General features: G+C 35.2%; 2 protein-coding genes across 2 annotated transcripts in view; one reads left to right on the forward strand and one right to left on the reverse strand.

The window, feature by feature from the left end:
- The window catches only part of LOC145675113 (uncharacterized), a 3,750-nt gene extending 2,656 nt beyond the window's left edge, over window positions 1–1,094 (reverse strand). The window contains exon 1 of the mRNA XM_081745483.1: window positions 82–1,094. Coding sequence (XP_081601609.1) covers window positions 82–1,094 — 1,013 coding nt within the window. The remainder of the gene's footprint in view (window positions 1–81) is intronic.
- Window positions 1–24,041, forward strand: part of LOC145675799 (dipeptidase 1-like) — a 993,427-nt gene that overhangs the window by 148,444 nt on the left and 820,942 nt on the right. The gene's annotated exons all lie outside the window — the stretch shown is intronic.

Here is a 24,041-nt window from a genome sequence, read left to right on the forward strand (position 1 = left end):
GATGTCTCCCGAATAAGTTTCATTAAAACAGGTTTTATTGGAACTGGCTGAGGTACACTAATTCCATGATTTATCATGTACTGAATTATTTTTTCTTTTGGCCACGACATATTAGGAATTGGGTTGAGAATTGGCGAGTGGTATCTGGCATTGTCCATCACTATAACGGATGGCTCTTCCAATCGCTGTAACACAGAATTAACAAACCATTCCTCGAAAACCTGTGAGGTCATGGTGCGATGGTAGTCGGCTGGGACATTTAACATGTTTCGATGTGTTACTAGCAGAGCGTCTTGAACAAAGCCATTTCGCCCACCACAATGCACAATTACAATTCTTTCTCCTTTTGACGCAGGAGTTGCAACTGTGCAATTGTCTGTGTCATCACTCCAGTTTTTCATTTTGCATGTGTTCGTATCGAACCACGACTCGTCCAAATATACATCACTATATCCTTCTCCACGTAGTCTATTTATTTCTTCTAAGTAACGAAATCTCCACGCAACTATTTCTACAGACTCGGATCTAGCCGTTTTACGGAGAACTCTTTTATGTGAGAAACCCATACTTCGCAGTAATCTTCGCAAAGTCCCGCCAGAATATGGAAATTCATAGTCCGTCCCGGCAGTCTTTTCTTTCATCGCTTTCCCTAAACGGCGTATTGTTGGTGATTCTCCTTTCATATAGAATTCATACACCGTTCGTCGGATTACGTCTCTCGTAAAATCATCTATCTTATCAAAGGACGACTTAATTTTATTGATTTTTTGTTTAGTAGGTGTCTTATATGATGAAACATCCTGAATCGCGGAAATTTTCCTCACTGTGGTTATATTAACACCAGTTGCGTCTGCTGTAATTTTATTTATGTTTTTACTTGGCAAAATACCCCCACTTTTTACTATATCACGCACATACTCGCATACATTTCTCACAATACACACACTCTGTTTTCTCATTTTCGAACCGCTCCCGATCGAATATTCTTTCTTCTTGGTCGGTGTTCGTTCATTCTGATGGCTGGGACCTAGAAGATTATTTTCTTGTTCTGGCAAGGAATGCTCCTGCAACCACGGACGGAAAAATTCAGACATGTTGACAGATCACACTACACTCACTTTGTGCATCCAAAACTAGCTAAACAGAGACAAACAAACACCGCCACCTAAAGAGAGCCAAAGTAGGGACACGCCTCAGGGGTTCTGTAATATTCCCACGAGACGACATACCTAAATTGACATCTGTGCATCTGTGTAGTCTTTGAAGAAGCGGGAAAATTATATTACTGTGTGCATATTCCCAACTCCATTCTTTAAAACATCAAGTTAAAAGTACTGTATTTTGTTTCTAACTGGAATACTTGATTATACTGAAATTACATCTAATCATTATATATATAATATGCGGATCCAAGGGGGAGATAAGGGGCTATAGCCCCCCTTGACGCTCAGGTTTACACTGGATAAAATGGGCTTCAATTCTGCTTTGCACTGGATAAAACGGCAAATTATGGTTTAGCCCCTCCCTTGATCATATCCTGGATCCGCCACTGTATATATATATATATATATCCATGAAAACAAAACTTTCACAATTACGTTGATATTAGTTTAATTAGTTTAACTAATAACTATACCAGTGACGTATTCTGGGTTAACTTATTATTATTATTATTATTATTTGACAGGCCCGTGAATAATACTATAATGACAATTTAAATTTATTTTTTTTTTTAAAAAAAAAAAGAAAGAAATGGCGTAAAAAGCATTCTATTAAGTATAAAGTTCCTCATATTTATTAACGTATGCGGGATCTGAATAATAAAGCTATCATTACTAATTTCCTGTGTGTACTATCCTGCTTCGCAGTTTGTCCAGTTTTTATACACGTGATGCATCACATTAGAATGGAACTGATCAATTGTTCACCTGCCTAACTATATCATAAAGTGATAAATAATGTTCTTATGAGCAGAGCAAACAAACACTCAGAATCTTTATTAAGCCTACTGCTAATATTATTATTAGCAATAATAATAATAACTAAATTCCTTGCGCAACAGCCCTTAGGAGGCCTGGACTTATGGCACTGATGACTGTGGGATGATGTATTGTCAGCACATCGGCTATTCTCGCCTGTAATGCTGGCTTCATAGACTGCAGTTCGCTACTTTTTTCTTTCAAGTGGCTTCCAAATTCAGGGGTATAGAAGCAAAATCTGCTAAATCAATTTTTCAATTTTGTCAGGAAACGAAGAAAAAATGACGCCTGTATGTTTCAGAATTGTTGATTTTTTTTTAATGGTCACAGATGAGTCAAATCTACCACTAAAAAAAAAAAAATCAATAATTCTGAAACATAAGGGCATCACTTTGTCTTCGTTCCCTAACAAAATTGAAAAAATGGATTTAACAGGGTTTTCTTCTATTCCCCTGAATTGTCCTCACGGCGCTGGGTGAACGCTGCAACGCCAACACAATCTGGTGACTACGAATGGTCACACTTATCTTTCCTCTGACCAGACCCGGCACCGCTTAACCTCGCTGATCTCACGGCTAGTGATATTCCAGTGTAGCTAGGGCGTTAGTAGTAAAATAATAAATGCATATTGAAATAGTGAGGAAATTTGCAAGGAAATATAAGGAAGTGCTAAACTGACTCCCTGGAGCTACGGTTCATGACGGATTGTGCCTAACCAATGGCGCATTGCAACAACCATCGAGAGCTCCTCCGTGGCTAAGCGGCTAGCGTACGCGGCTTTGGCGTGGGAGACCGGGTTCGATTCCCGGCGGGAGCTCATGTGGTTCGGATTTCACGTTAATCAGTAGGTCCACGTCTCATATAGCCTCGCTGCTGAACGGGACAAAAAACTCAAACTCAACTCAACAACAACCATCGGCCACACACTGAAAATGTTCGAGATAGGAAGATATCGGCTTTTAAACTGTGTTGCTATTTCTTTACGCAGTGCTCGAAGTGGGAGATCTAAAGAAGTATATAATGCATACCCCCCCCCCTCTTCTATTTAGATCATTGCCTTTACGTCACTTATGGAGGAAACATAATGCAAAGTCTTAGATCGGGAGTAGAGAAGTTTTGCTCTATTCGGTAATATTTACATGCTTCCCGACATAGTTTACATCAAAGTAATTTGTATTTTAAGCTAAACAAGTAGAATAATATAGCTTTATTCTATTTCATATGACGTGGGCTGATTGCAAAGCCTAGTAAAAGCTACGGATGCCAGACGGAGGAACCGCAGTACAATGCTACTATGATAACCGTAGTGGGGTTAGCCATACTGACAGCTGAAAAAAGTTCAATGTGAGTTCGAGCGGCAACGCCGGATTCTAGTTACAAAGAAGGATTTATGGTAGGGACAAGTAAACCCTTAGATCTTGACCTTCGAGGAAAAAGTTGGCGATGTTTTGTCGCGTAGTATATGTTCTGAGCGATACCTTAATCGATTTATTATTAAGTTGAAAGTTGCAATTTGGCATGATTGTAACTTTCCGGGAAATTTGACGTGATTGTAACTTTCCGGAAAATTGCCAAAAGTGAATATTTTTAATTTTTAAGGGGTCTAAAGTGAGGATGAGGAAATTACCGTTTATTTAAATAGGCGTTTACTTGATATACAAAATCTTATCTTTTAGAGTTGAAATAGAAAAAGAAATTTGAAATTTGGTAGAATTGTGGGTTTAAGCAAAGTCGCAGGCCAAGTAAACGCGGGGGCTATTGAGCGAAGCCTCCATCTGGGCCAAATTCAGGAAATTAAAGAGCAAATGCACGAAATTCACTCTTGATGCAAAGGCTGATACATAAGATATGCGAGACCGTAGGACGAGCAAACGCGGGGGGTCTGAGGGCGGAGCTCCCAACTAGCCAAAAGCTAGTTTCCACTGTAATCTCAATTGAGATTTTATATTTTTGAGATGCAGACCTAGATATCACAAATTATTGTCACAGGTTGTCTGCCGTGAGATTCGAGTTAGACCTTTCGTCAAGCTGCGATAATCAGCTTTGGGCCTCACCACAACAACTGGTTGAGGCTGTGATACCTATGTGGGGCTTTAGATGATGATGATACATATTAATGTGTGCAAACCAGTTTCTTAAGCTCCTGAATGTTACTCTGTACTTGTAGTCTGGCCTCCGAAAGTAGTAGTTGTTCACACCACGTAGAAATGGCTGAGTTACCTAATGACTATCTTCAATCATATTTGTTCCCTATTATGTTGATGGGAATGAAGGCTGATGATCAAAGATGCTGATTGAGTCTCGGTTTTTGAAATTTTAATTATAAACATACCATGATTATTCAATTCTTAAGGGAATGTATGTGTGTAATGAATCAACAACTCCCAAATTTGTAAATGCAGTATCTGAGTAAGGAGCCCATAATTACTTAATTCCTTAGAAAGTATCAATCAGTTCCTTGTGTGGAGCATTCCCAATAATACTTTTAAGTTTACTTTCTATTCTTTGTGTAAACTATAATTTCCAGTATTTCATACAATTTCTTGAATCTGAGAGGAAAGAAATTGGGTACTCAACCTCTACTCTACTTGCCTAGTAGCCTCCCTAACTATAAAAGATAAACAGGCTAGAACCTGCTTCCAGGAAGGACGCTAAAACAAGAAAAGAGTATTATTCATCGTTGTGGAAACAGAAAGTTGGTGTGAAGTTTGGTAAAACATACAACCATACTCTTTCCAGTCATAGAAGTCCATTCAGTTTCAGTTTGTGTTACTGAAGAAGACAGTTTCTGACAGTTTGACTGGAATCGTAATGTTTGTGAAGCACATATAGCTATTTGAATATATACATAGTAAGCTTGATGATCCAGAATGTTCCAAAAGTTGTGCGAGAACTCTCTCCCTTCAAAGATTTCTGGAAAGCGACCCTCTACTTCTCTTAGATTTGAATTGTATGTCCCAGCAGGGATTTTTTTTCTTTCCAAACCGAGGCGAATATCGCTCGTAGAAAAGCCTCTTTTCTTTCTTTTATGATAAGCGACATTCTCTTTGGCGACTTCGTGGAAACTTTCAGGTGCCAATTCCATGCTTTACGTTCTCTCAAGTGGACACTTTACCTTTTGGTCTCTCAGAGACCTAAAAGACCTAGTCACTGGAATAGAGTTTTCTTCAGAGTTTACCGATCACTTCTTTTCTCTGCTTTTTTGGTCTTCTGAGTGCGCTTCTGTAATGTATGATGGTGAAGATACTCTTTGCGGTACAGGGGCGGGAATTCATAAAGATAAAAAATGAGTGATTTATTTCAGCAAAGTTACAGTAAGACACTTATATTCAAAAATACAAGAGTCGGAAAGAAAATATTTGCAACACATCATTTCTTGTTAGAACGTACATATGTTTACATGATTTTAATGTCCAGTTACATTTTATAACCCGCTGCTACACTATTGGAAGATGCTGAACACCAACAGCAATTCTGTTTTTATCAATATTTGTAATGTAACTCTCTATTACAAGCAGAATTAACTTTATTGGCGACAAAGCACTGTCCTCTAAATTGATTCTTCAGTCGGATTGGTTGGAACTTAATGTTTCTTTTTAACACCGCAACTTCAATAAGAGTCTTGCACCTACAGTCAAAGTTGAAATCCAAACCACCGCAATGCGTTTTAATTTCAAGCAGTGATGGATCGAGAAGGTAAAATCTGGGGGTCCATCCAGATCCCAGACTATGATAGGTATATCGAGAGTTTATTATGAACTTCAGAGAACTGGAGAGGTCTAACCCCACTGGTCTCGGGTTAGATCAGGCTCTGATTTTAAGACTCACTCCTGGAGTCGAGCATGGAGCTCTGCGCATCAAAGGAGCGCGTGCTAGCCATTAGACCAGTAAGATTTTCAGTTGAAAGAAGAGATCAAAGTCGCTGGCTCTGATATATGCGTTGTATAGATGTTAAAGAATATGATACTCCCATATTGGAGTAAATCTCGCAGAAGGTCGCACATACATTGCGACAGCAAGCATTTCCATGCGCTGCAATGGGAAGACGTGCTTTGGGAATGCTGCAGGTTTCTCCTCAAAGCAGAACAGAGATGGTTTCAGTTTCACGAGGTCCATGTCATGGACATGTATACTCGTTTTACTCTTGCCCTGATGACCTTATCATTTATTTTTAATATTGTTGAATCACTCCACTTTGTAAATAACTTTTGTTACTCACTTGAATTTTTTAACATGCAAAAGGAACAAAAATATGTTAGTTGGTAGTAGTTCTTATAAAAGTTTTTCGTTCTTTGTGATAAAGTTACATCACCTATATGATTTCTTAACACTTTTTTTTTTTGGAACTTCTCGTTTCTCACTGCACAACATTAGATAGATTTGAGGTTTTTCAGGCACTTTTATTTTGTTTAGAGAGGGATCTTGTAATACGTTCTACAAATGTGATACAAAAAACGAGATAATAAATCCAAAACTTACCTACTTCTTGGACAAGAAATAAAGACAGAAACTCTTTTCAAAGTGTAAACAACAAGAAGAAAAGTAAAAGTGGAATCTATTATATCACATATGTAGTAAACTTTCATTCCAATACAAGTTAGTAAAAAACATTTACCTAACAAACAAGGTAAAGTGTAAACATACATTATAGGAAACACGGAAGGCCTTGACAAAAATAAAACTCTTTTATAAACAATTCTCTCCTCATGGCCTTCAACTTCCGAGAATATAAAATTACAAATAAAAAAAATGAAAGTGTTGGTGTTTACAAAAAAAGTGACTGTAAAAACCCTAACAAATTTTACTAGATCATCATTCAACGGGCATCCAATGATTTTTCAATAAACATTCTTTCAGTCAATAATTCTCAACGTTCTGACTATTGCTAGTATTGGTGCTTTGGATGATTAATGTGGTGCTAATTACAACCATGGATCCTTGTGGACTGTAAATACGCCTTTCACAAATTATCTGTTTACCATTTACCAACAAAAAATGAACACTTAACAAACTTTACTCCTATACAAAATTATGAACTTCGTATCACGTCAGTGATCAAATCTCACTCAGCTATGCATTGTATACATTAAGGGGGAAGACTACTAAATATTTTTTGTAAGTGAAAAGAGATGATGAAATGTAACTTACCTCAGTAATAGATAATGTTATTCTACGCCAGAAAATACGAATCGGAAGAATTTTCAGTGTTGCCATGCATAGAAATTACAGTGTGACCAGAATTTGAATTACTCAAAAATCTAGGTTATGGCAGCGACTAGAAAAATGAACTGAATGGCAATTGATGACTTATCATGCTGTCTGTGTTCCTTGTTAACTACTTTTTAAACAATATTTGTATTTTAATTCTACTGATAATTAAAAATTATTTATTTTGTACTCTTTATTACAAAATAAATACAAAATCATTTAAAAAGTAGTTAACAAGGAACACAGACAGCATGATAAGTCATCAATTGCTGTTCAGTTCATTTTTCTAGTCGCTACCATAAAATAGATTTTTGAGTAATTCAAATTCTGGTCACACTGTAATTTCTATGCATGGCAACACTGAAGATTCTTCCGATTCGTATTTTCAAGTGTAGAATAACATTATCTATTATTGAGGTAAGTTATATTTCATTATCTCTTTTCGCTTACGAAAAACTGACAAAAGAAAAATTGTTAGCTTTTGAAAAATATTTAGTAGTCTGCCCCCTTAAGCGTTCTTGGTAATTTTTCATGATGTTGGTAATCACAATTATGTTTTTATACCAATAAAACCCTTTTGGTGGTATTCATATTGAAAATTATTTTGTTATCTTTTTAACACGCTGTAGTAACAACAGGATTCATTTAATTATACTTTTTTTTTATATAGGCCTACATGTTTTACTTGCATCATACACTCTCGTAAACTAAAAGACGATATCTACCATCCTGTTCTATTTCGAACTTCTAAAATTTGCGTCCAGTGAATGGTTTCGGTTTTCACGCGAGCAGACCACTTAATTCTCTTTGTTTAATTTTTGCATTATTTCGGCTTCCCATAAACAACTTATTTTTGTAGTTTCCTTTTTTTCTAGGTTTTTCACCTACTGACTTACACAGAATATTCATTCTATGCCCACTACACTATATTTATGTTATATGCCGAGTGTTGCTAAGAGATTTGTGTTCGCATTTTGTTGATGTAAAGTTTTTTTTATTCCAGTATTTACTCGTTTCTAGTGTTAATTTATTTTGACTTTTCAAATGTTCCTCATCCTCTATCGTAGTATGATATTCTAAGGTCTTTTCATTTTATCCATTTATGGTATCCACGTTCATTTCAATGCAACGTATTCTGGAATTATTTTTTTCCCTCTTCGCAATTTGCACTGTATATTTATAGCATTTTCTATTTTGTATAATTAGTTTTGTAAGTGCCATATACAGTCAGAAAATATACATGTCTGGATAGGTTTTGTATTTTTTATGTATTATCTAGGTATATTTTGATATCTGGTATAAAGTTACAGACTCCTCTTCCTATTTCTACAAGGGAATAACAATGATGATGTTCTTAGAACCAGCGGTAGTATTCAGCATTCATTGTCTGGCCTGAAGGAAACTCCATGATGCTGTATATATTAGGGATGGGCAAAACCGATTTTTATGAAAAACGGAAACAGGTTTCTAGAAAACCGAAATCCGAAGATCGACACTTCGGTTTTCTTCAAAATCTGATTCGGTTTTTCACCGCAACCAATTTCGGTTTTCTCCAAAAACGGGTTCGGTTTTTCACCGGAACCGGTTTCGGTTTTTTCCAAAATCTGGTTCAGTTTTCTACCGAAACCTATTCGATTTTCACCGAAACTGGTTTCCGTGAAAACTTTTGGAAAACAAACAAAACTATTTCTGTGAAAACGGAATTGGTTTCCGGAGAACAACGAAACACTATTCTGATCAGAAATAGAACCAATTTTGAAAAACAAAAACGTATCCAGTTTTAAAGAAAATCGAAACCGGACCCGGTGGAAAACCGGTTTTGAATTTTTGAAAACCGGTTTCGGTTTTCCTAAAAAAACAAAACTGAAAAACCGGTTTTTGTGCCCACAACTAGTATATATCCTCCAATTCAACATTACTTTTAGATTTTTGCACACAGAACCACAGACGCGTTAGTTGACACAAAAGAATGCATAACTTTGTGACTCCAGCAAAACGTTTAGATGCATAATTTATAAGGATGCAACTAAATGCATAATGAAAACTGTGTTAATTGATGCACTTCTGTGCATAAAATTTATTATGCAGATAAACGTTTTGCTGAAATCACAAAATGTTATGCATTTTTTTGTCTCCTACTGAAGCATTTACATGCATTAATTGAAACAATGGTTGGTATCGCTGGTTGCATATTCCCTAAATATACAGGATTTCCAAGGGTGTGAAAACGATTGAATAAATTTAGAACACTACTAAAAATATGTAATCGAGGCTTTTTGGGTAATGCAGGACAGAGTACAGATATTCCATATTACATGAGAGCCTCTACGGCCATTTTGGAAGTAGTCATACTGGATTTGAGTTAATTAAGTGAAATATAGACTTTACGATACACTACTATTTTTGAAATAAAGTGTGATTTTTAAAGACATTAACAAGATTGTTTTCTATATTCTTTGTTAACGAAATTTTTATCACATAGGTCTAGATACAAAAACTTGTCATTGTAAATTTATGATCATAATTTTGTTCAGGATGCAAACAAGCAGAGAGGAAACTACCATAATATCGTTACGAAATCACACCTTATTTCAACAATAGTATCGGATCGTAAAGATCCCATTTCACTGAATTAATTAAAATCCAGTATGATACCTTCCAAAATGGTCGCAGAGGCTCTCATGTAAAGTGGAATATTTTCACTCTGTCATGCATCACACTAATAAACCTCGATTTCATAGTTTTGGTAGTGTTGTAAATTTATTCCATAGTTTCCACACCCTTGACAACCCTGTATATCAGATGTGCAATATACAATTTAGGCCACTCAATTTATGAGATCTATCTAAACTATGTCACAACCATTATGAGAAAATAGTTACAAAAATAAGGCCTTCAAATAGTATATCTTACAAGTCAAAAAAGGAAAAGAACTCCATTTATTATACCTAGGTACATAGCTTTTTTTTTTTTTTTTTTTTTTTTTTTTTTTTTTTTTTTTTTTACAGGTTGCTCTACAAGAGCAGTTTTGCCATTTTCACTAAAGCTAAAACCCCAAATTATCTTTGGTAAAATAAAAGAACATGGGTCAATGTTAGAAAAATCGTACCGATAGCAAATCTAGCGATGGGAAACACAAAACTTTACAGAGTAAAAAAAAAAAAAAAAAAAAAAAAAAAAAAAAAAAATGGAAACTACCAACTCAGATTATAAATCAAACTTTGTATGTCTATGTTCTCTGAATCTTTCTATCGCTTTTTTATAATATATTTTAGTATACTAATTTATGCCCGTTTGGCCTTTTTCCGTTTCGCCTTATGCCCTCAAAACATTTTGCCATACAACCGATAAGGATGTTATCTTAAGGCGGAAGGGGAATTCCCGTTTGGCCTTTTCCTGCTTGACCTTATAACATACAAGGGAATTTTCACTCTGTTTCTGTAACAAAGAGGGATTTATCTTATTCTCAACTGCAACGTCTCTTCTATTTCAAACAAATTAAACTCAAATATCTTAGAACATAAATTTTATTATCACACCCGAAATAGCATATCAAGTTTCTATGTGGATATAATATGAAACAGCATCAGTATATGAAATTACATCAATTTCACTGTTCTTAAGTCTATCTTTTAGGCGGTGAATCCTGTCGTCAAACCGTCTCTACCTTAGGTTTCTAAGTGTGTTTTCTGATAACCACTTGAAGAAGTACTCGCAATCTTTCACTTTCACGTTGCCTGTCTTTCATTAATTCAATGAAAGAATGTATGTCTAAGTGATCCCTTGATGCCTTTCTTCGTAATTTCACGTGCCACTGTCTTGCATTGTTAGTCATTTGTTCTTGATCGTTTTCAAAGTGATTCCACAAGTTACTACAAATAGGTAAAAATACATCATTAGCACATTAAAAATTCAAAGGATTGCAGGAGAATCTACGTTGGAAAGTCGATGGCAAAATTTTGGGTGAACCTAATTTATTTCTTTTGCAAAGCAAAAGAATGTGTTCTTTTGATAATTTACAAATCAGTGAATGTAGAATCTTCAATACATGCACGTCGCAAGAAAATCTATATTACACTTTACATTAGGTGTTAATGGAAAAAATGCTATACTGTAGAGTGCTCGGGATAGCTTAATTAATGATTTAATAATAAAAAACAATCATTAATTTTTTGCACTAAATGTCATCTATTTATGTAGGAAAGAAAACATACTTACAGAGAAAATAACGTGTCACCATCATCCAGCCAAGTGTCTATAAGATAATAATGGAACTCCTCCTTCATAGAACGTCAGGCGCATCTTCTTGCAAACGTACAAACACAACATCTAAATGGGAAGTTGGTACTAGAGGCTGTGCTGCTGCATGTCGAATCCATCTTTTTACTTTAGTGTTCTCTTTGTACAATTGAGAAAGTTCTAACTGCTGAACCTTCCTCCAAACAGACTGAGAGAAGTGGAAGGAACATCCTGTGATTTTAACCAGGAAATACTTTATTTATAGCATTGATTGCTACTTTCTTAAGATCAATAGAAACTTCTTTCAGTTTGAAACGCAGTCCAAATTTCTCAGCTTCTTTCATGATTATCTCCAGTAATCTTACATGTGTCTCTTGCTTTTTACTGGGCAATATGCAGAAGAGGAGAACAAATACCTGGCCGATATATTTTCCGTGCAGGATGTACATTTGGGAGAAAAGGAGAGGTACAGTCTTAAGTGTCCCTCCATTACAATCCTGTCGCACTGACACATAATTTTCAGGTCCAATAGTGCCGAAAACCTGTTGAAGATAGAAAGACTAGAATAAACAACACAGACATTCTAAAGAAAATGCTTTAATATTAATATCTTACTCCTATTACTATTGTCATAACAGATTTTCACGATTTCAAAAAAAAAAAAAAAAAAAAAAAAAGAAAAAGAAAGAAACAAGAAGAACGTAAGAAATGATAAACTATTTTCTTGATTACTAAAATATAACTTACAAGAATTGTACTGGTGTCATCACCTTCATCCCCCAATAAAAGTTTTTGCCGTCCTGCGTTTCGCTCCACGATCCTTCCACATTCAATTTATTCAATCTTTGCGATAGTGGTGCCCGGTTCATGCTCGTACGTTATATAGAGAGTGTTTAACGGCACCAAAAATAGGGACAACAGATGCAGTTTCACCACAGTAATTTCCCTTAGCAATCTTCTTCCTGGAGAGAAGAAAATAAATTCATTTTAAACATCAACAGCAAAAAAAAAAAAAAAAAAAAAAGTCGTACTTTCCCTCTAGAAAGTAAAGACAGACGGAATATTGCTTAACTACGACCGGTTAATTGTGTTAGACTATAAATAAAAAAAAATGGACTATGTATTTGTGTGCTAGCTAGGATGCCATTTAAGAAAAGTTCCACATCTAAAGTTCTAAAATAACTTTTGGAAAAGTTGCACGAGTAAATATTAGAAACATGCAGAGAAGCTTCAGTGTCAAAATTACTTATACCTTATTACGTACAACTATTATATATACTTACCTATACTTACCTATATGTCTTAGTTATTGTTGATGTTCGTTCTTCCGCCGCTCTCTTCTTCATATGTGAGGTACAAATACAAGGCTACATGAGCAATTTTTTAAATAGTGACGCAGATAACACAAAATTCTGAATACTTGCTTTGATTATACTCTATTCTGTTCGTTCAAACGTAAATACTACTAGCATTACAAATGTTTTCCAAAATGACACTAAATTTCCCTATCATAACTTGAAAATCCCCTTCGCTGGTGTAAGGCGAAATGGAAAGGGCAAAGGGGAATTCCTGTTTCGCCTTAGAATCAAATTAGCATATACTATCTTAGCATCATAGCCTGAAGTAATGAAAACAGGCACAAGGCGAAACGGGAAAAGGCCAAACGGGAAGACATCCAAAGTTTCATTTTAAAATCATCTGAAAGAATTGTTCACTTACATTTCCCTGTTTTTAATTATTAAAGATATATTTTGCAAACGGACAAATACGTGGACGTTTCGAATTAGGTACAAAAATATGAAAACTGTTCTTGTGATGTATAATTACAATATTCTAAAAAAGTTATATTTCTGGGATAAAAGTTTGTAGGTCTATAGTAATTTACCATGTTAAATTCAAATCTGAAATCAGAATTTCGCTATCAGGTTTACTTTCTCAGTAATATAGGATGTTACGTAAGTACACGACGCATGTTCTTTTTTTTTTTTTAAAAAAAAAAAGACCTGAAAATGGAACAGTAACTAAGACGTTATTGGTTTATCCTGTAGCATGTTTTCTAGTACGTGTGTCTCTTGTCTCTACTGACACATCATCAGTAGCCTTCTGGCATGCTGAGTTATGTTTCTTTCATTTCCCATTCATAAAACTACGAATTTTAATTAAAAATGAAGTAACAGTCAGTTTAAATCTCATAATCAAATTGAATTCATTGGAAGAACATAACACTAGTGGAAAATCCTGTTAACCTCTGAAAAGTTAACCTGATAATGATACCAGAAATTACATTTGAAATTTCCTTTCCTTATTATACGCTGTTAAAACGGCACCATTCACATTTCCCTATCATGTCCCTGAAACGAAAAGTTTGAGGGGGAAAATAAGGCTTTTGGTAGAAAAAATCCCTTTTTTCTATTTTGGGTCCCTCCGGAACACCCTGTGTTAACACACAGATCTCAAAATAAACTGAAAAATACTAAATGGTGTACGAAACGTGTGTACAAAATTTCAAGCTTCTATCTTGAATAGTAAGGATGGGAGAAACAAATTACCAATCAGCTAAGAACATCCCCACAGTGGCCCAGATGACTCAAAAAGATTCGGATGTAATATAAAAATTTTCTGAGACATCCTAGGGTCATGTTTTACACTTCATTCTCATCAGAATAGAACAGTCTTTCAAACGGTACCATTCATATGTTTCCGTCATGTATCTGAGGCGGGAAAAATTGCAAAAAATGGGATTTTTGTTAAAATATCCCTTTTTTAGCATTTCTGGACCCCTCCCCCCCTGTGTTAACACACAGATCTCAAAATCAACTGAAAAATGTTAAGGGCATAGTGAATATGTCTACAAAATTTCAAGCTTCTATTTAGAACAGTAAGGTAAATATATATATATATATATATATATTAACACATGTGCTAAGAATATCCCCACAATACCCCAAATTCCCGCAAAAACGGGAAATTTTCTAAGACATCCCTATTTACCCTAGGATCATGGTTCGTACCTCATTTTCTTCAGAATGGAAAGTACTTTCTAACGTTACCAATCACATGTCTTCATCATGTATCTGAGGCGGGAAAATCTCGATAAAGAGATTTATTAAAATATCCCTTTTTAAAACCTTTTTACCCGTTTGAACACAACTTGGGGCACCGCAGAGATCTGAAATATATCTGTAGAATACTAAGGAGTACACTGAATGTATGTGCAAAATATCGATCTTCTAGGTGCAAAAATAAACCCGCCAAAAAATAATATGCCCACAGTACCATAAATTCCCGTTTAAAACAAGATCTCAGGTAAAAATTTCCTGAGACATCCTTATTTACATTAGCATTATGGTTCGTACCTCATTCTCTTCAGAATAGAACAGCCTTTGAAACGTTTTCCATTCGCATGTCTCCGTCGAGTATCTGAGCGGGAAAATCGAGAAAAAGGGAATTTTTGTTATAGGTGCAAAAGTAAGTAACTCAAAAAATAGTAAAAATAGGCCTAACAAAAAATTCTTTAGTTTTAAGTTATGACGTATCACACCCTATGTTTCGACCCAGAAAGGCGTAAAACCATACGTAACGTGTTCTAGAACGCTTCCTCTCTAGAAAAAAAGCTTTATTAGTACTTTTTAAATCAAATAATGAAAATACAACCCTAACGTATAAACATATACGATATATGTAAGGGTTAATGCCGTGCTACTGTTTTTAACCTTCAATTTATTTCCTGCTCAATAGTAGGCATACCCGTGTTTTGTCAATATTTACTTCAATATCACGAAATCGGGGCTTTTGGCCCGATACTCTAACCAAAACATCACAATTACGTGACCATGTGTGACTTTTAGTAGATACTCAACTATTGGTATGTGCAGGACAAGGGCGTCGTTTTCTGTGTAACTTTGGAGGGCCCTATGAAAGATATGCATTAGTAGAAAGGAAAAATGAACGACCATGTACTGTAGAAATAGGAGAACCTGCTTCAACTTAGCAATTTGGCCCCCCTCGTTAGAGGACCATTTCAACTTTGGGGGTCCCAGACCACTAAACCCCCCCAGGATCGGCACCCTTGGTGCAGGAGTAACAACTTATGCGAGTTAAATGAAGTTTTTCTAAATAATCAACCTTCACCTAATAAGAATATTAAATATTATTATTATTAATAATAATAATAATAATAATAACAGCGGTTCGGAGTTCACGCATGCATCGGATATATTTAATGAGAATCAAGCAGCCACTAGCATGAGTCACTTCAACATACAGTATGTACTGTAGTTAACCTAAATATTTCTTCACTCCTTTGTGGATTTTTGTAGGAAACGAGTTCCTTCTGAGAATCCCTTATGGCTTTCTCTCTATTCTTGTTGCTATTTTTGTTTTGCTAACGGTACTTTTCTTCATAACTACATACTTGCACTACCTAACACAATAATATCGTATTTTAATATACACTTACCTCCGTTTTTCTAAGCAGACTCCTGCACTAGACAAAAGAACACACACAATAACAAGTCAGAATTCGCTCCACAACAACACGAAAACCAGTCGAGCATACGCAGTAAGTGCTGGAGACTAGCTTCAAACAAAACACGACAGGTGACACTCACATCAAGAAGAAATGCATCAGTACCGATGCAAAGATCTGCATCAATTGAGTAATCTTAAACCACAATGCATTTATATGTCTCAAATGACCCATTTTTTTATTTTCGATCGTTCTCTAGGGTTGAAAATGCTGCGCATCAGTGACAAAAACGAAATTTATACATATTAACGCGCCATTTGATGCACGTAAATGTTTCAAATTTCCTATGATGCACTTGTAGTTCTGGTAGTGGATGCTTTGTACAGTTTGTGGATTGGAAAAACAATTTGTTGAGTTATTCATTGGATTATCGTTTCAATTTTGGTTCATAAGAGCTGAGGTGAATATAGAAGGTAAAATCTGGGGGGAGAGGAAGGCAGTCAGACCCCAAACTATGATAAATATTATGAGTTTACTATAAACTTTCAAAAATTATAAATAATAGCTTCAATTATTTTTGCCACTTAAAAGCTGAGGACCTACGCCCTCCAGCACCAGGCTACAATCGCCACTGCATAATAGTGTTTACTGGTAGTGAGGACGAACTCAACAACGTCGTGTTTGCTGAAACTCCACTCTAACATTCGAAGTAATCAACCATATATTTTCAAACAGAAATTATTAAAATGTATTTTATAAGGCCAGTATTTTTTAAGGAAAAGAGAACGACTTAAAAAGCTATACATATAGGCACGATAACTATTTGGTGTACTGCCAGAACGCTTCAAATGTAATTTTCGGGGTTAACTTTTAGTGAGTTTGACCATACTACTGGATCCTCTCACATGCCCAAATTTTGTGCATATCGATGATTCTGTCCAGAAAGGAATGTCTTTCTGCGTTTTAATGCGCGGATTGGTCACTTATAAGTGTGTGACATGTCAACTTTTGATTCTGCGGGAATGGCGAGATATCCTTCGCATTTCTGCTATGGATTTCCTTATTTTTTTTTTATCCATGCACGCTATTCCAGCTTCTAAAATACAGCTAGCTTTAAGACGGCTCACTTTCACAACGGCAGCACAACGTTTGGTCTGTATGAAAACATTGCTCAAGCTACTCCAAGTTCGGCAAATACCTTTACCTTTCCATTATACGTGCTGAATAGTAAAAGACCAGAGCATCTTCATGCAATGTGACGATAGTCTTGTCAATATTTTCCTTTTAGTCCTTGTAGTATAATATGTTGATTGCAGAACATTCTGTAATCTTTATACGAGCATCCATATGTTTATGGTAAAAACACTCATCTCTTACACGAGGGTTCAAAAGTGAGGGTTCTTTTATCCTTGCGGTTGCTCGATCTTCATGGATCTGCTAGTGCACTTTTCACTTGGATACTACGGATGTTACTGGATATGATGAGGAAGTAATACCTCAAACACAGTGTTACCGACCTACTCAGTGAAACTTTATAACGTTCCGTATAGAAATCACTCATGTTTCGATTCGTCCACTTCAGATTGCAAGAAACTGAACATGAGGGTGTAAATCGTCAAAATTGGCCGCGCTGTGAGCAGCCGGCGGACAGAACTGTTGTGGGTAGAAGGTCCTATATTTTATAACGTAATAAGAAGTCACTCAACCACTATGGGTTCTAAAATGATGTGTTTGATTTTAAAACTTCAGCAGTTGGACATCAATTCCGACGTGAATAAAATGACTCATTTAACTCGATGTGTTTATGGGAATGTGGCGGTTGAGCAACGGCGAAAATAAAAGGACCCTTATTAGGCTGTAAACCATGTGTCAGATTGTTTTAAAACTTGTTTCTTTACCTTCTTCCATCATCACGTTCTCGTATTATTCCATCTACTTTAGCTTACTAAGACATTACAATGGGATATGAAACTGTTTGGATTTCTGTCTCCTTTTTAAGAATCACTGTCAATTAATTCAAACCATGAACCCGGACAAAGGAGTGAAGGGTCAGGAAACAGGAAAACAAAAATCTAAATAGAAACTAAATTGAAAATTTGTCCTCATTATTAAGAAAGATGTTTAGGATAAGTAAAAATTCACTATCCTACCGGAAGTTATTAATACAGTAATCTAAGTCAATCTATATATTACAGAACCCCAGCTGGGATCTTGATCACTCGAGAGAACTAAGATTATTTGACCTATCGTTCAGTATATTATTACTGAAACAAGCTGATAGCGTTTAAGAATAATTAACCAGGAAATATACTGAGAATTAGAACAGCGGAGTGAAACCCACGTGAAACCTATGAAAATGACAGAATAATTCAATTTTTAATCCGTTTAATTCCATTTCAATGTTATATATCCAATCTTCGGATTTCCCTATTTTTCATGGTTCTTCCACGCTGTCATTTTTAGCAACGCCAAATGTTGGACAATATGTAGCCAATATCGTGCCGTGGGGAGAAGGGGGCAACCGCCCTAGACGCCGAAATAAGGTAGCGCAAAATTCGGGAGAGAAAAAGGGAAAAGGTAGGAAAAGTTACTTGGAATATATGTATAGGGGCGATGTCGTATACTGTCGCCCCGGAAGCTGATTTTTCACGGCACGGCACTGTATGTAGCGAAGAATACGCCAATATTTAATATATTGTATTATTTTAAAACTGATTTATAATTTTTCATGGCATTAAACATGTAACCAGCGGGTGTGCACAGTAAAAGACAATCGTGGTAATTCAATACAATGGACATGTGTTATCCAAATTAAATTTTGACACAAGCCTGTTATTATTTCAATTTCCTCGCACTTCGGAGTGAAGTATTACGATGGCAGTATTTATATTAGCCGACTGACATGATGCGAAGTCTTTTTAGCAACACAGAATTAAGTGTTGTTTTGTATATGACAACACTTTAGCCACTTTTGCTAATGTAAATATCAGAAAATTCATACGCTCACAAAACTATATTTGCGAACGATTACACAAAATATAATACATTGTTTGTTGCTTCGCACATTTGTCATATATACCACGTGAAGCTTTGCTTATAGCAAAAAACTTACAATTAATACAAAGTTTTCGCTTATCAGTGGCGGATCTAGAAGGTAAAAACTGGGGGGGCAGCCATAACCTTGACTATGAAGGTATATCATTAATTTATCATAAACTTTCAAAAATAGGTTCAATTATTTTTGTCGCTCGAAAAACTGGGAGGGCCTAGGTCCCCGGCCCTGGGCTAGATCCACCACTGCCGCTTATGGCAAAAAAATTGCAAATAATAATCTCTGCTTATAGCAAAAACCTACAAGTAATACGAAGTCTCTCTTATAGCAAGAAAAAAACTTAGAAGTAATACGTACAAAGTTTCACTATCAGTTACTAGATATTTATGATATCCTTGGAAGGTCATATGCACGCTTATAATTACAGTTATCGATTTATGTATCTGACACACAAGTTTTAAAGGTAGCTGTGAAAGGTAGCTGCGGTTCATATTATTATGTATATTATTGCCTTCTGTTCATCATTCTAGCTAGGATATTACTAACAACACACGGTGATGGTAAATATACAGAACATGACCGGCACCAATAATCCTATTTCCGAGTTCATTCACCTAGTTCTGTGACACCGCTTCAACACCGGGCTCTTGGTGTCGAAATAGCGCGTAAAAGGGTAGATAAGCGTGCTGGAATCATTGGTCTCTGTGTAAATTATGTTGAATTATTAACATCATCTTTTATTTTAACTTGTTGAAAATGTGTTGGTTTTTAGTAACATTTTTCATTCTTTCTTGTTACAGGTGAGTGTGAAATACATAAATACTTTTGACACCATTCGCGACTACTACTAATACTATTTCCTACATATGGAACACTATTTTGATGTTTCTTGTTCATACGTAAGTATACTATTTTAATTCTTTTTATTGAATCTTCCTATTTTTGTTATACAGGGCAAGTCAAAATGATGGTCCAGATTTCAGAAATACATTCTGTGAAATCTAATAAAAGTATGTTATTGTGAGGCATGCGCTTCTGAAGGTTGACTTTCAAAGTTCAGTTTCCATGCAGTGTTTCTATTTTCTACGGCTAAGAGTTAGTAGTGAGCAGTTAAGAAAAATGGCGTTAACTGGAGAACAGATTTCTTTCTGTATGCTTGATTATCAGGTAAACAAGTTTGTGATCAGGATGCAAAGGAATTTGCGTACCAAATATTAGAAGCCATCCTATACCTACACTGTAAAAAAATGAAGTGTTGAAACAACACAAAATGACTACCACTTTAGTGTGTTAATTCAGCACGAAGACATCGCCTTCCGAGCATATCAGAAATAACTAGTTACTACCTGGGAGAATTTGCATTAGTATTTATTGTTTAATATGAGCAAAGCTTTGCGAAATGTCTTTGGCACTTCTGCCAAGTAACGAATAATGTTCTATGTTTCTGTAATCGGTCACAATAATATTATTGTAAACCTGTGAATCGTCTGACAACAGGTACATAGGCAACAGTTCTGCCATCTTATGTTCATATATGCTAAGACACAAGAATAACAGATAAAGAAAACAGATGGAAGCACAGTTATCTGTGTAACTGTTGTCAGATGATTCACAGGCTTACAACAATATTATTGTGACCGATTGCAGAAAACATAGAGTGTTATTAGTTACTTGCCAGAAATGCGAAATATATTTCGCAAAGCTTTGCTCATACCAAACAATAAAAAATAATGCGAATACTTACAACCAGTAACGAGCTATTTCTGATATGCTCTAAAGGTGATATGGTTGGTGTAGGCCATTCGTAGGTAGTGTGATCACTTCAGAGATTACGGCTGCATCTGTAAACAAAAATTGAGTGGCTTATTAATACTGACTGTGTATGGTACAAAAAGTTTGGCAGGAGATGGACTATCGGCTTGATGTGTGCCATGTTACGCGAGGTGCTAATATAGAAAACTTGTGATATGTTTGGATAAAATTTTTGACACTTTCCATTTCTTAGCACATGTCTCACAATAACATATGTGTATTAAATTTCCCAGAATAAATTTCTGATGTCGAGTCCATCATTTTCACTTACACTGTATTTTGTTCTCTAACAGAGAATCCTATACTGTACTATTAAAAAATCGACAAATAATATTGTTTTTTTTTTTTTTTTTTTTTTTTTTTTTTTTTTTTTGTGGAACACCTCTCGATATAAACATCGACTGTTCAAGCACGTTATTCACAAGGATAAATCTCATAGGTTTGTTGATTACCTCTTGGGTTCCAAGTTAGCCATTGTGCGAAGTAATTCTTAAAATGTTTTCACAGTATTTATTAGTGTTTAACGAAGGAAAAAATATATCCAAAGAAGATAGATATATACCAATCTCGATAGATTTTATTGAATTGAACTAAATGATATGTGTAAAAAGTTATACGTAGTTTTTCGAGAAAGTGGAAAAAAGAATAATTTGTAAACCCAAAAATGTCAATACCGTACAAGAACTAATGCCACTTTCTGATGTGAAAGTGATACTGAAATATATCCTTCCCCTGCTCGAAAACGACCCACGTATTCTGTTATTGCTAAAGCTTATATATTTGCACCCCGGGTCGTTTGTAACCCAGTATCATAATTAGCCAATGGCAGATCAACAAAATGAAATGACACTAAATTCACCAAGAATAAGTCGAAAACTATATACTTTCCAAAATAAATCAAAATACAAAACAAAAAAGATAAAGACATATATGGGTTAAGCTCTTTATTACTAAGCTAGCAAGACGTAGGTATAAATGCATATGATGGTTAATGTTATATGGTTTAAAAGTATTACTAACTCCTAAATTTATGGTTAACGGAATATAGTTTAAAAGCATTACTAACTTCTAAATTTATGTTTAATAGGTTGCAGTTTAGAAATATTATTAATTCCTGAATTTATGATTAATATGTTATAGTTTGAAACTATTATTAAATCTTAAATTTATGGTTAATAAGATATAATTTAAAAGTAGTATTAACTCCTAAGTTTATGGTTAATGGGTTGCTGTTTAAAAGTATAATTAATTCCTTAATTTATGATTAATGGAATATAGCTTAAAAGTATTATTAATTCCTATTTTTTAAACTGAAATATTGTCCGAACAAAAAACATATTCGACAGATTACATCGGGTTTGTGTGAGTAAATGGAAGATGCTAACCAGCAATGAACTTTCTCGCTCTAATTTCTTCAATTAAATCAAGTTATGATGTAGTTAGTTATTACTAATTAACTAACTCTGTGACCTATGGAACCCAAAGGTTCAACGCCGCATTTACAAAACTCTCCATTGACTTCTATCTTTAGCCAACTGGATCCAGTTTCTATTCTGTATTCTTGTTTCTGCGAGATCCGTCTTAATATTATCCTGCCCTCTTCGCCTGCGTCTTTCTAATGGTCATTTTCAATTGGGATTCCAGTTAAAACTTTGAAAGGGTTCGTTTTTTCTTCCATTTGGCTACATGGCCTGCCCACCTGAGCCTCCTAGATTTGATGACGCTAACAATGTTTGGTAAACGATATAAATTATGTGGTCCCCCATCGTTATGAAGTTTCCGTCATTCCCCATTCCATTTCTCTTGGGTCCGAATATTCGTCTTAGGAGCTTATTCTCAAATATTTTCAGTCTGCATTCTTCTCTCAGAGTAAGCTCTGTAGTTATTACCGAAAGATTTTTTTTAATGAAATATGAACAAACTTGTTTTGGAAAACTTCGTTCGAAGGAAACTTAACCTCAGAATAAACTATTTGTCAAGGGCACCGATCCTGCGGGAGCGAGGGGGCCAGGGCCCCCCAAAACTCATATGAGACCCCGTATTGTATTTATGAATAAAGAATATTTGGCATAATTTGAATGCAATTTGCCTTAAAATCATCATATATATATATATACGTTCTGCATCTGAATGGGTACCCCCAAATTTACAAACAAATCGTCGCCCTTTCTATTTTTGAACTTTTTAATGACAAATAAGTATCATGTATTAGGGTTATTTATAATACATTCGTTTATGAGATAGCAAAATTGCAGGAGTGGTATATCAGGAAATATTAAATAATGATAATAAAAAGAAACTACTCTTGTAAACATTTTCGTGACAGGTGATTTGTGCGACATTATAGTTACTAGCTGAATCTGCGCTCTCTACACAGAGTATCATTCACATATGACTGCTCCCTCTTAAAACAGAACGTTGTAGAGAATTTATAAATTGACTCAAAACTAGGTATGAATTCCTTGCAATTTTATGTATCGACTTAAATTTAGCTCGTCCTACTCATTTCTGAGTAAAATAATATACATCTTGCTAAATGCACCAAACATATAGAACACATGAAATATGTGTAATTGTGTTAAATTATGTACAGTACAACTTATTATTTTCTTTAACATTTTTATGTTCATGATTAATCTTCTTACTTTTAGATTTCTGTTCCATGATATTTGTCAGTGCAGAATATAATTTGTAAAAGAAGCAACTGCTGTGTTACAGATCCCATAAACAATAAAATAACAAGTAGATTAACAGCTTTGTAATATTCTTTGATAACTTTATTTCCCCGCAGTGGTGGCTCTAGAAGATGAAAACAGGGGGCCCACCAGAACCCAGACTATGGGAGGTATATCATGAGTTTATTATAAACTTTCAAAAATATATAAACAATACAGTTTATATTATTTTTGTCAGTCCAAATCCTGGGGGGCCTAAACTCCCCGGGCTCGGGCTAGATCCGCCACTGTTTCCCGGTCAGTATTCATTTCAGATCCCGCTCAGAACTCAAATTGGTCTGTAGTTCTAGTTTACAGATACAGTTCTAGTTTACCAAAGGCATACACATAGTTCTAGTTAGTTCTAGTTTCTAATAGAAGGTTCCAAATAATATCATCTGTATCAAACTTGATTATTAATGTAAACGCTTTTTCATGTTCTACGCGGTAAGATAATTTTAAATAATTTTCAGCAAAACAATTGGCTTAATTGTATCAAGTACATCAATGGATTTTTTGTACATTGAGTAACATGTCCAGGCGCGTACCCCGAATTTCTTTTATTGCGA

The sequence above is a fragment of the Thermobia domestica genome, chromosome 18, assembly GCF_964235325.1.
Source record: "Thermobia domestica chromosome 18, izTheDome1.hap1.1, whole genome shotgun sequence".
Taxonomy (NCBI): Eukaryota; Metazoa; Arthropoda; class Insecta; order Zygentoma; family Lepismatidae; genus Thermobia; species Thermobia domestica.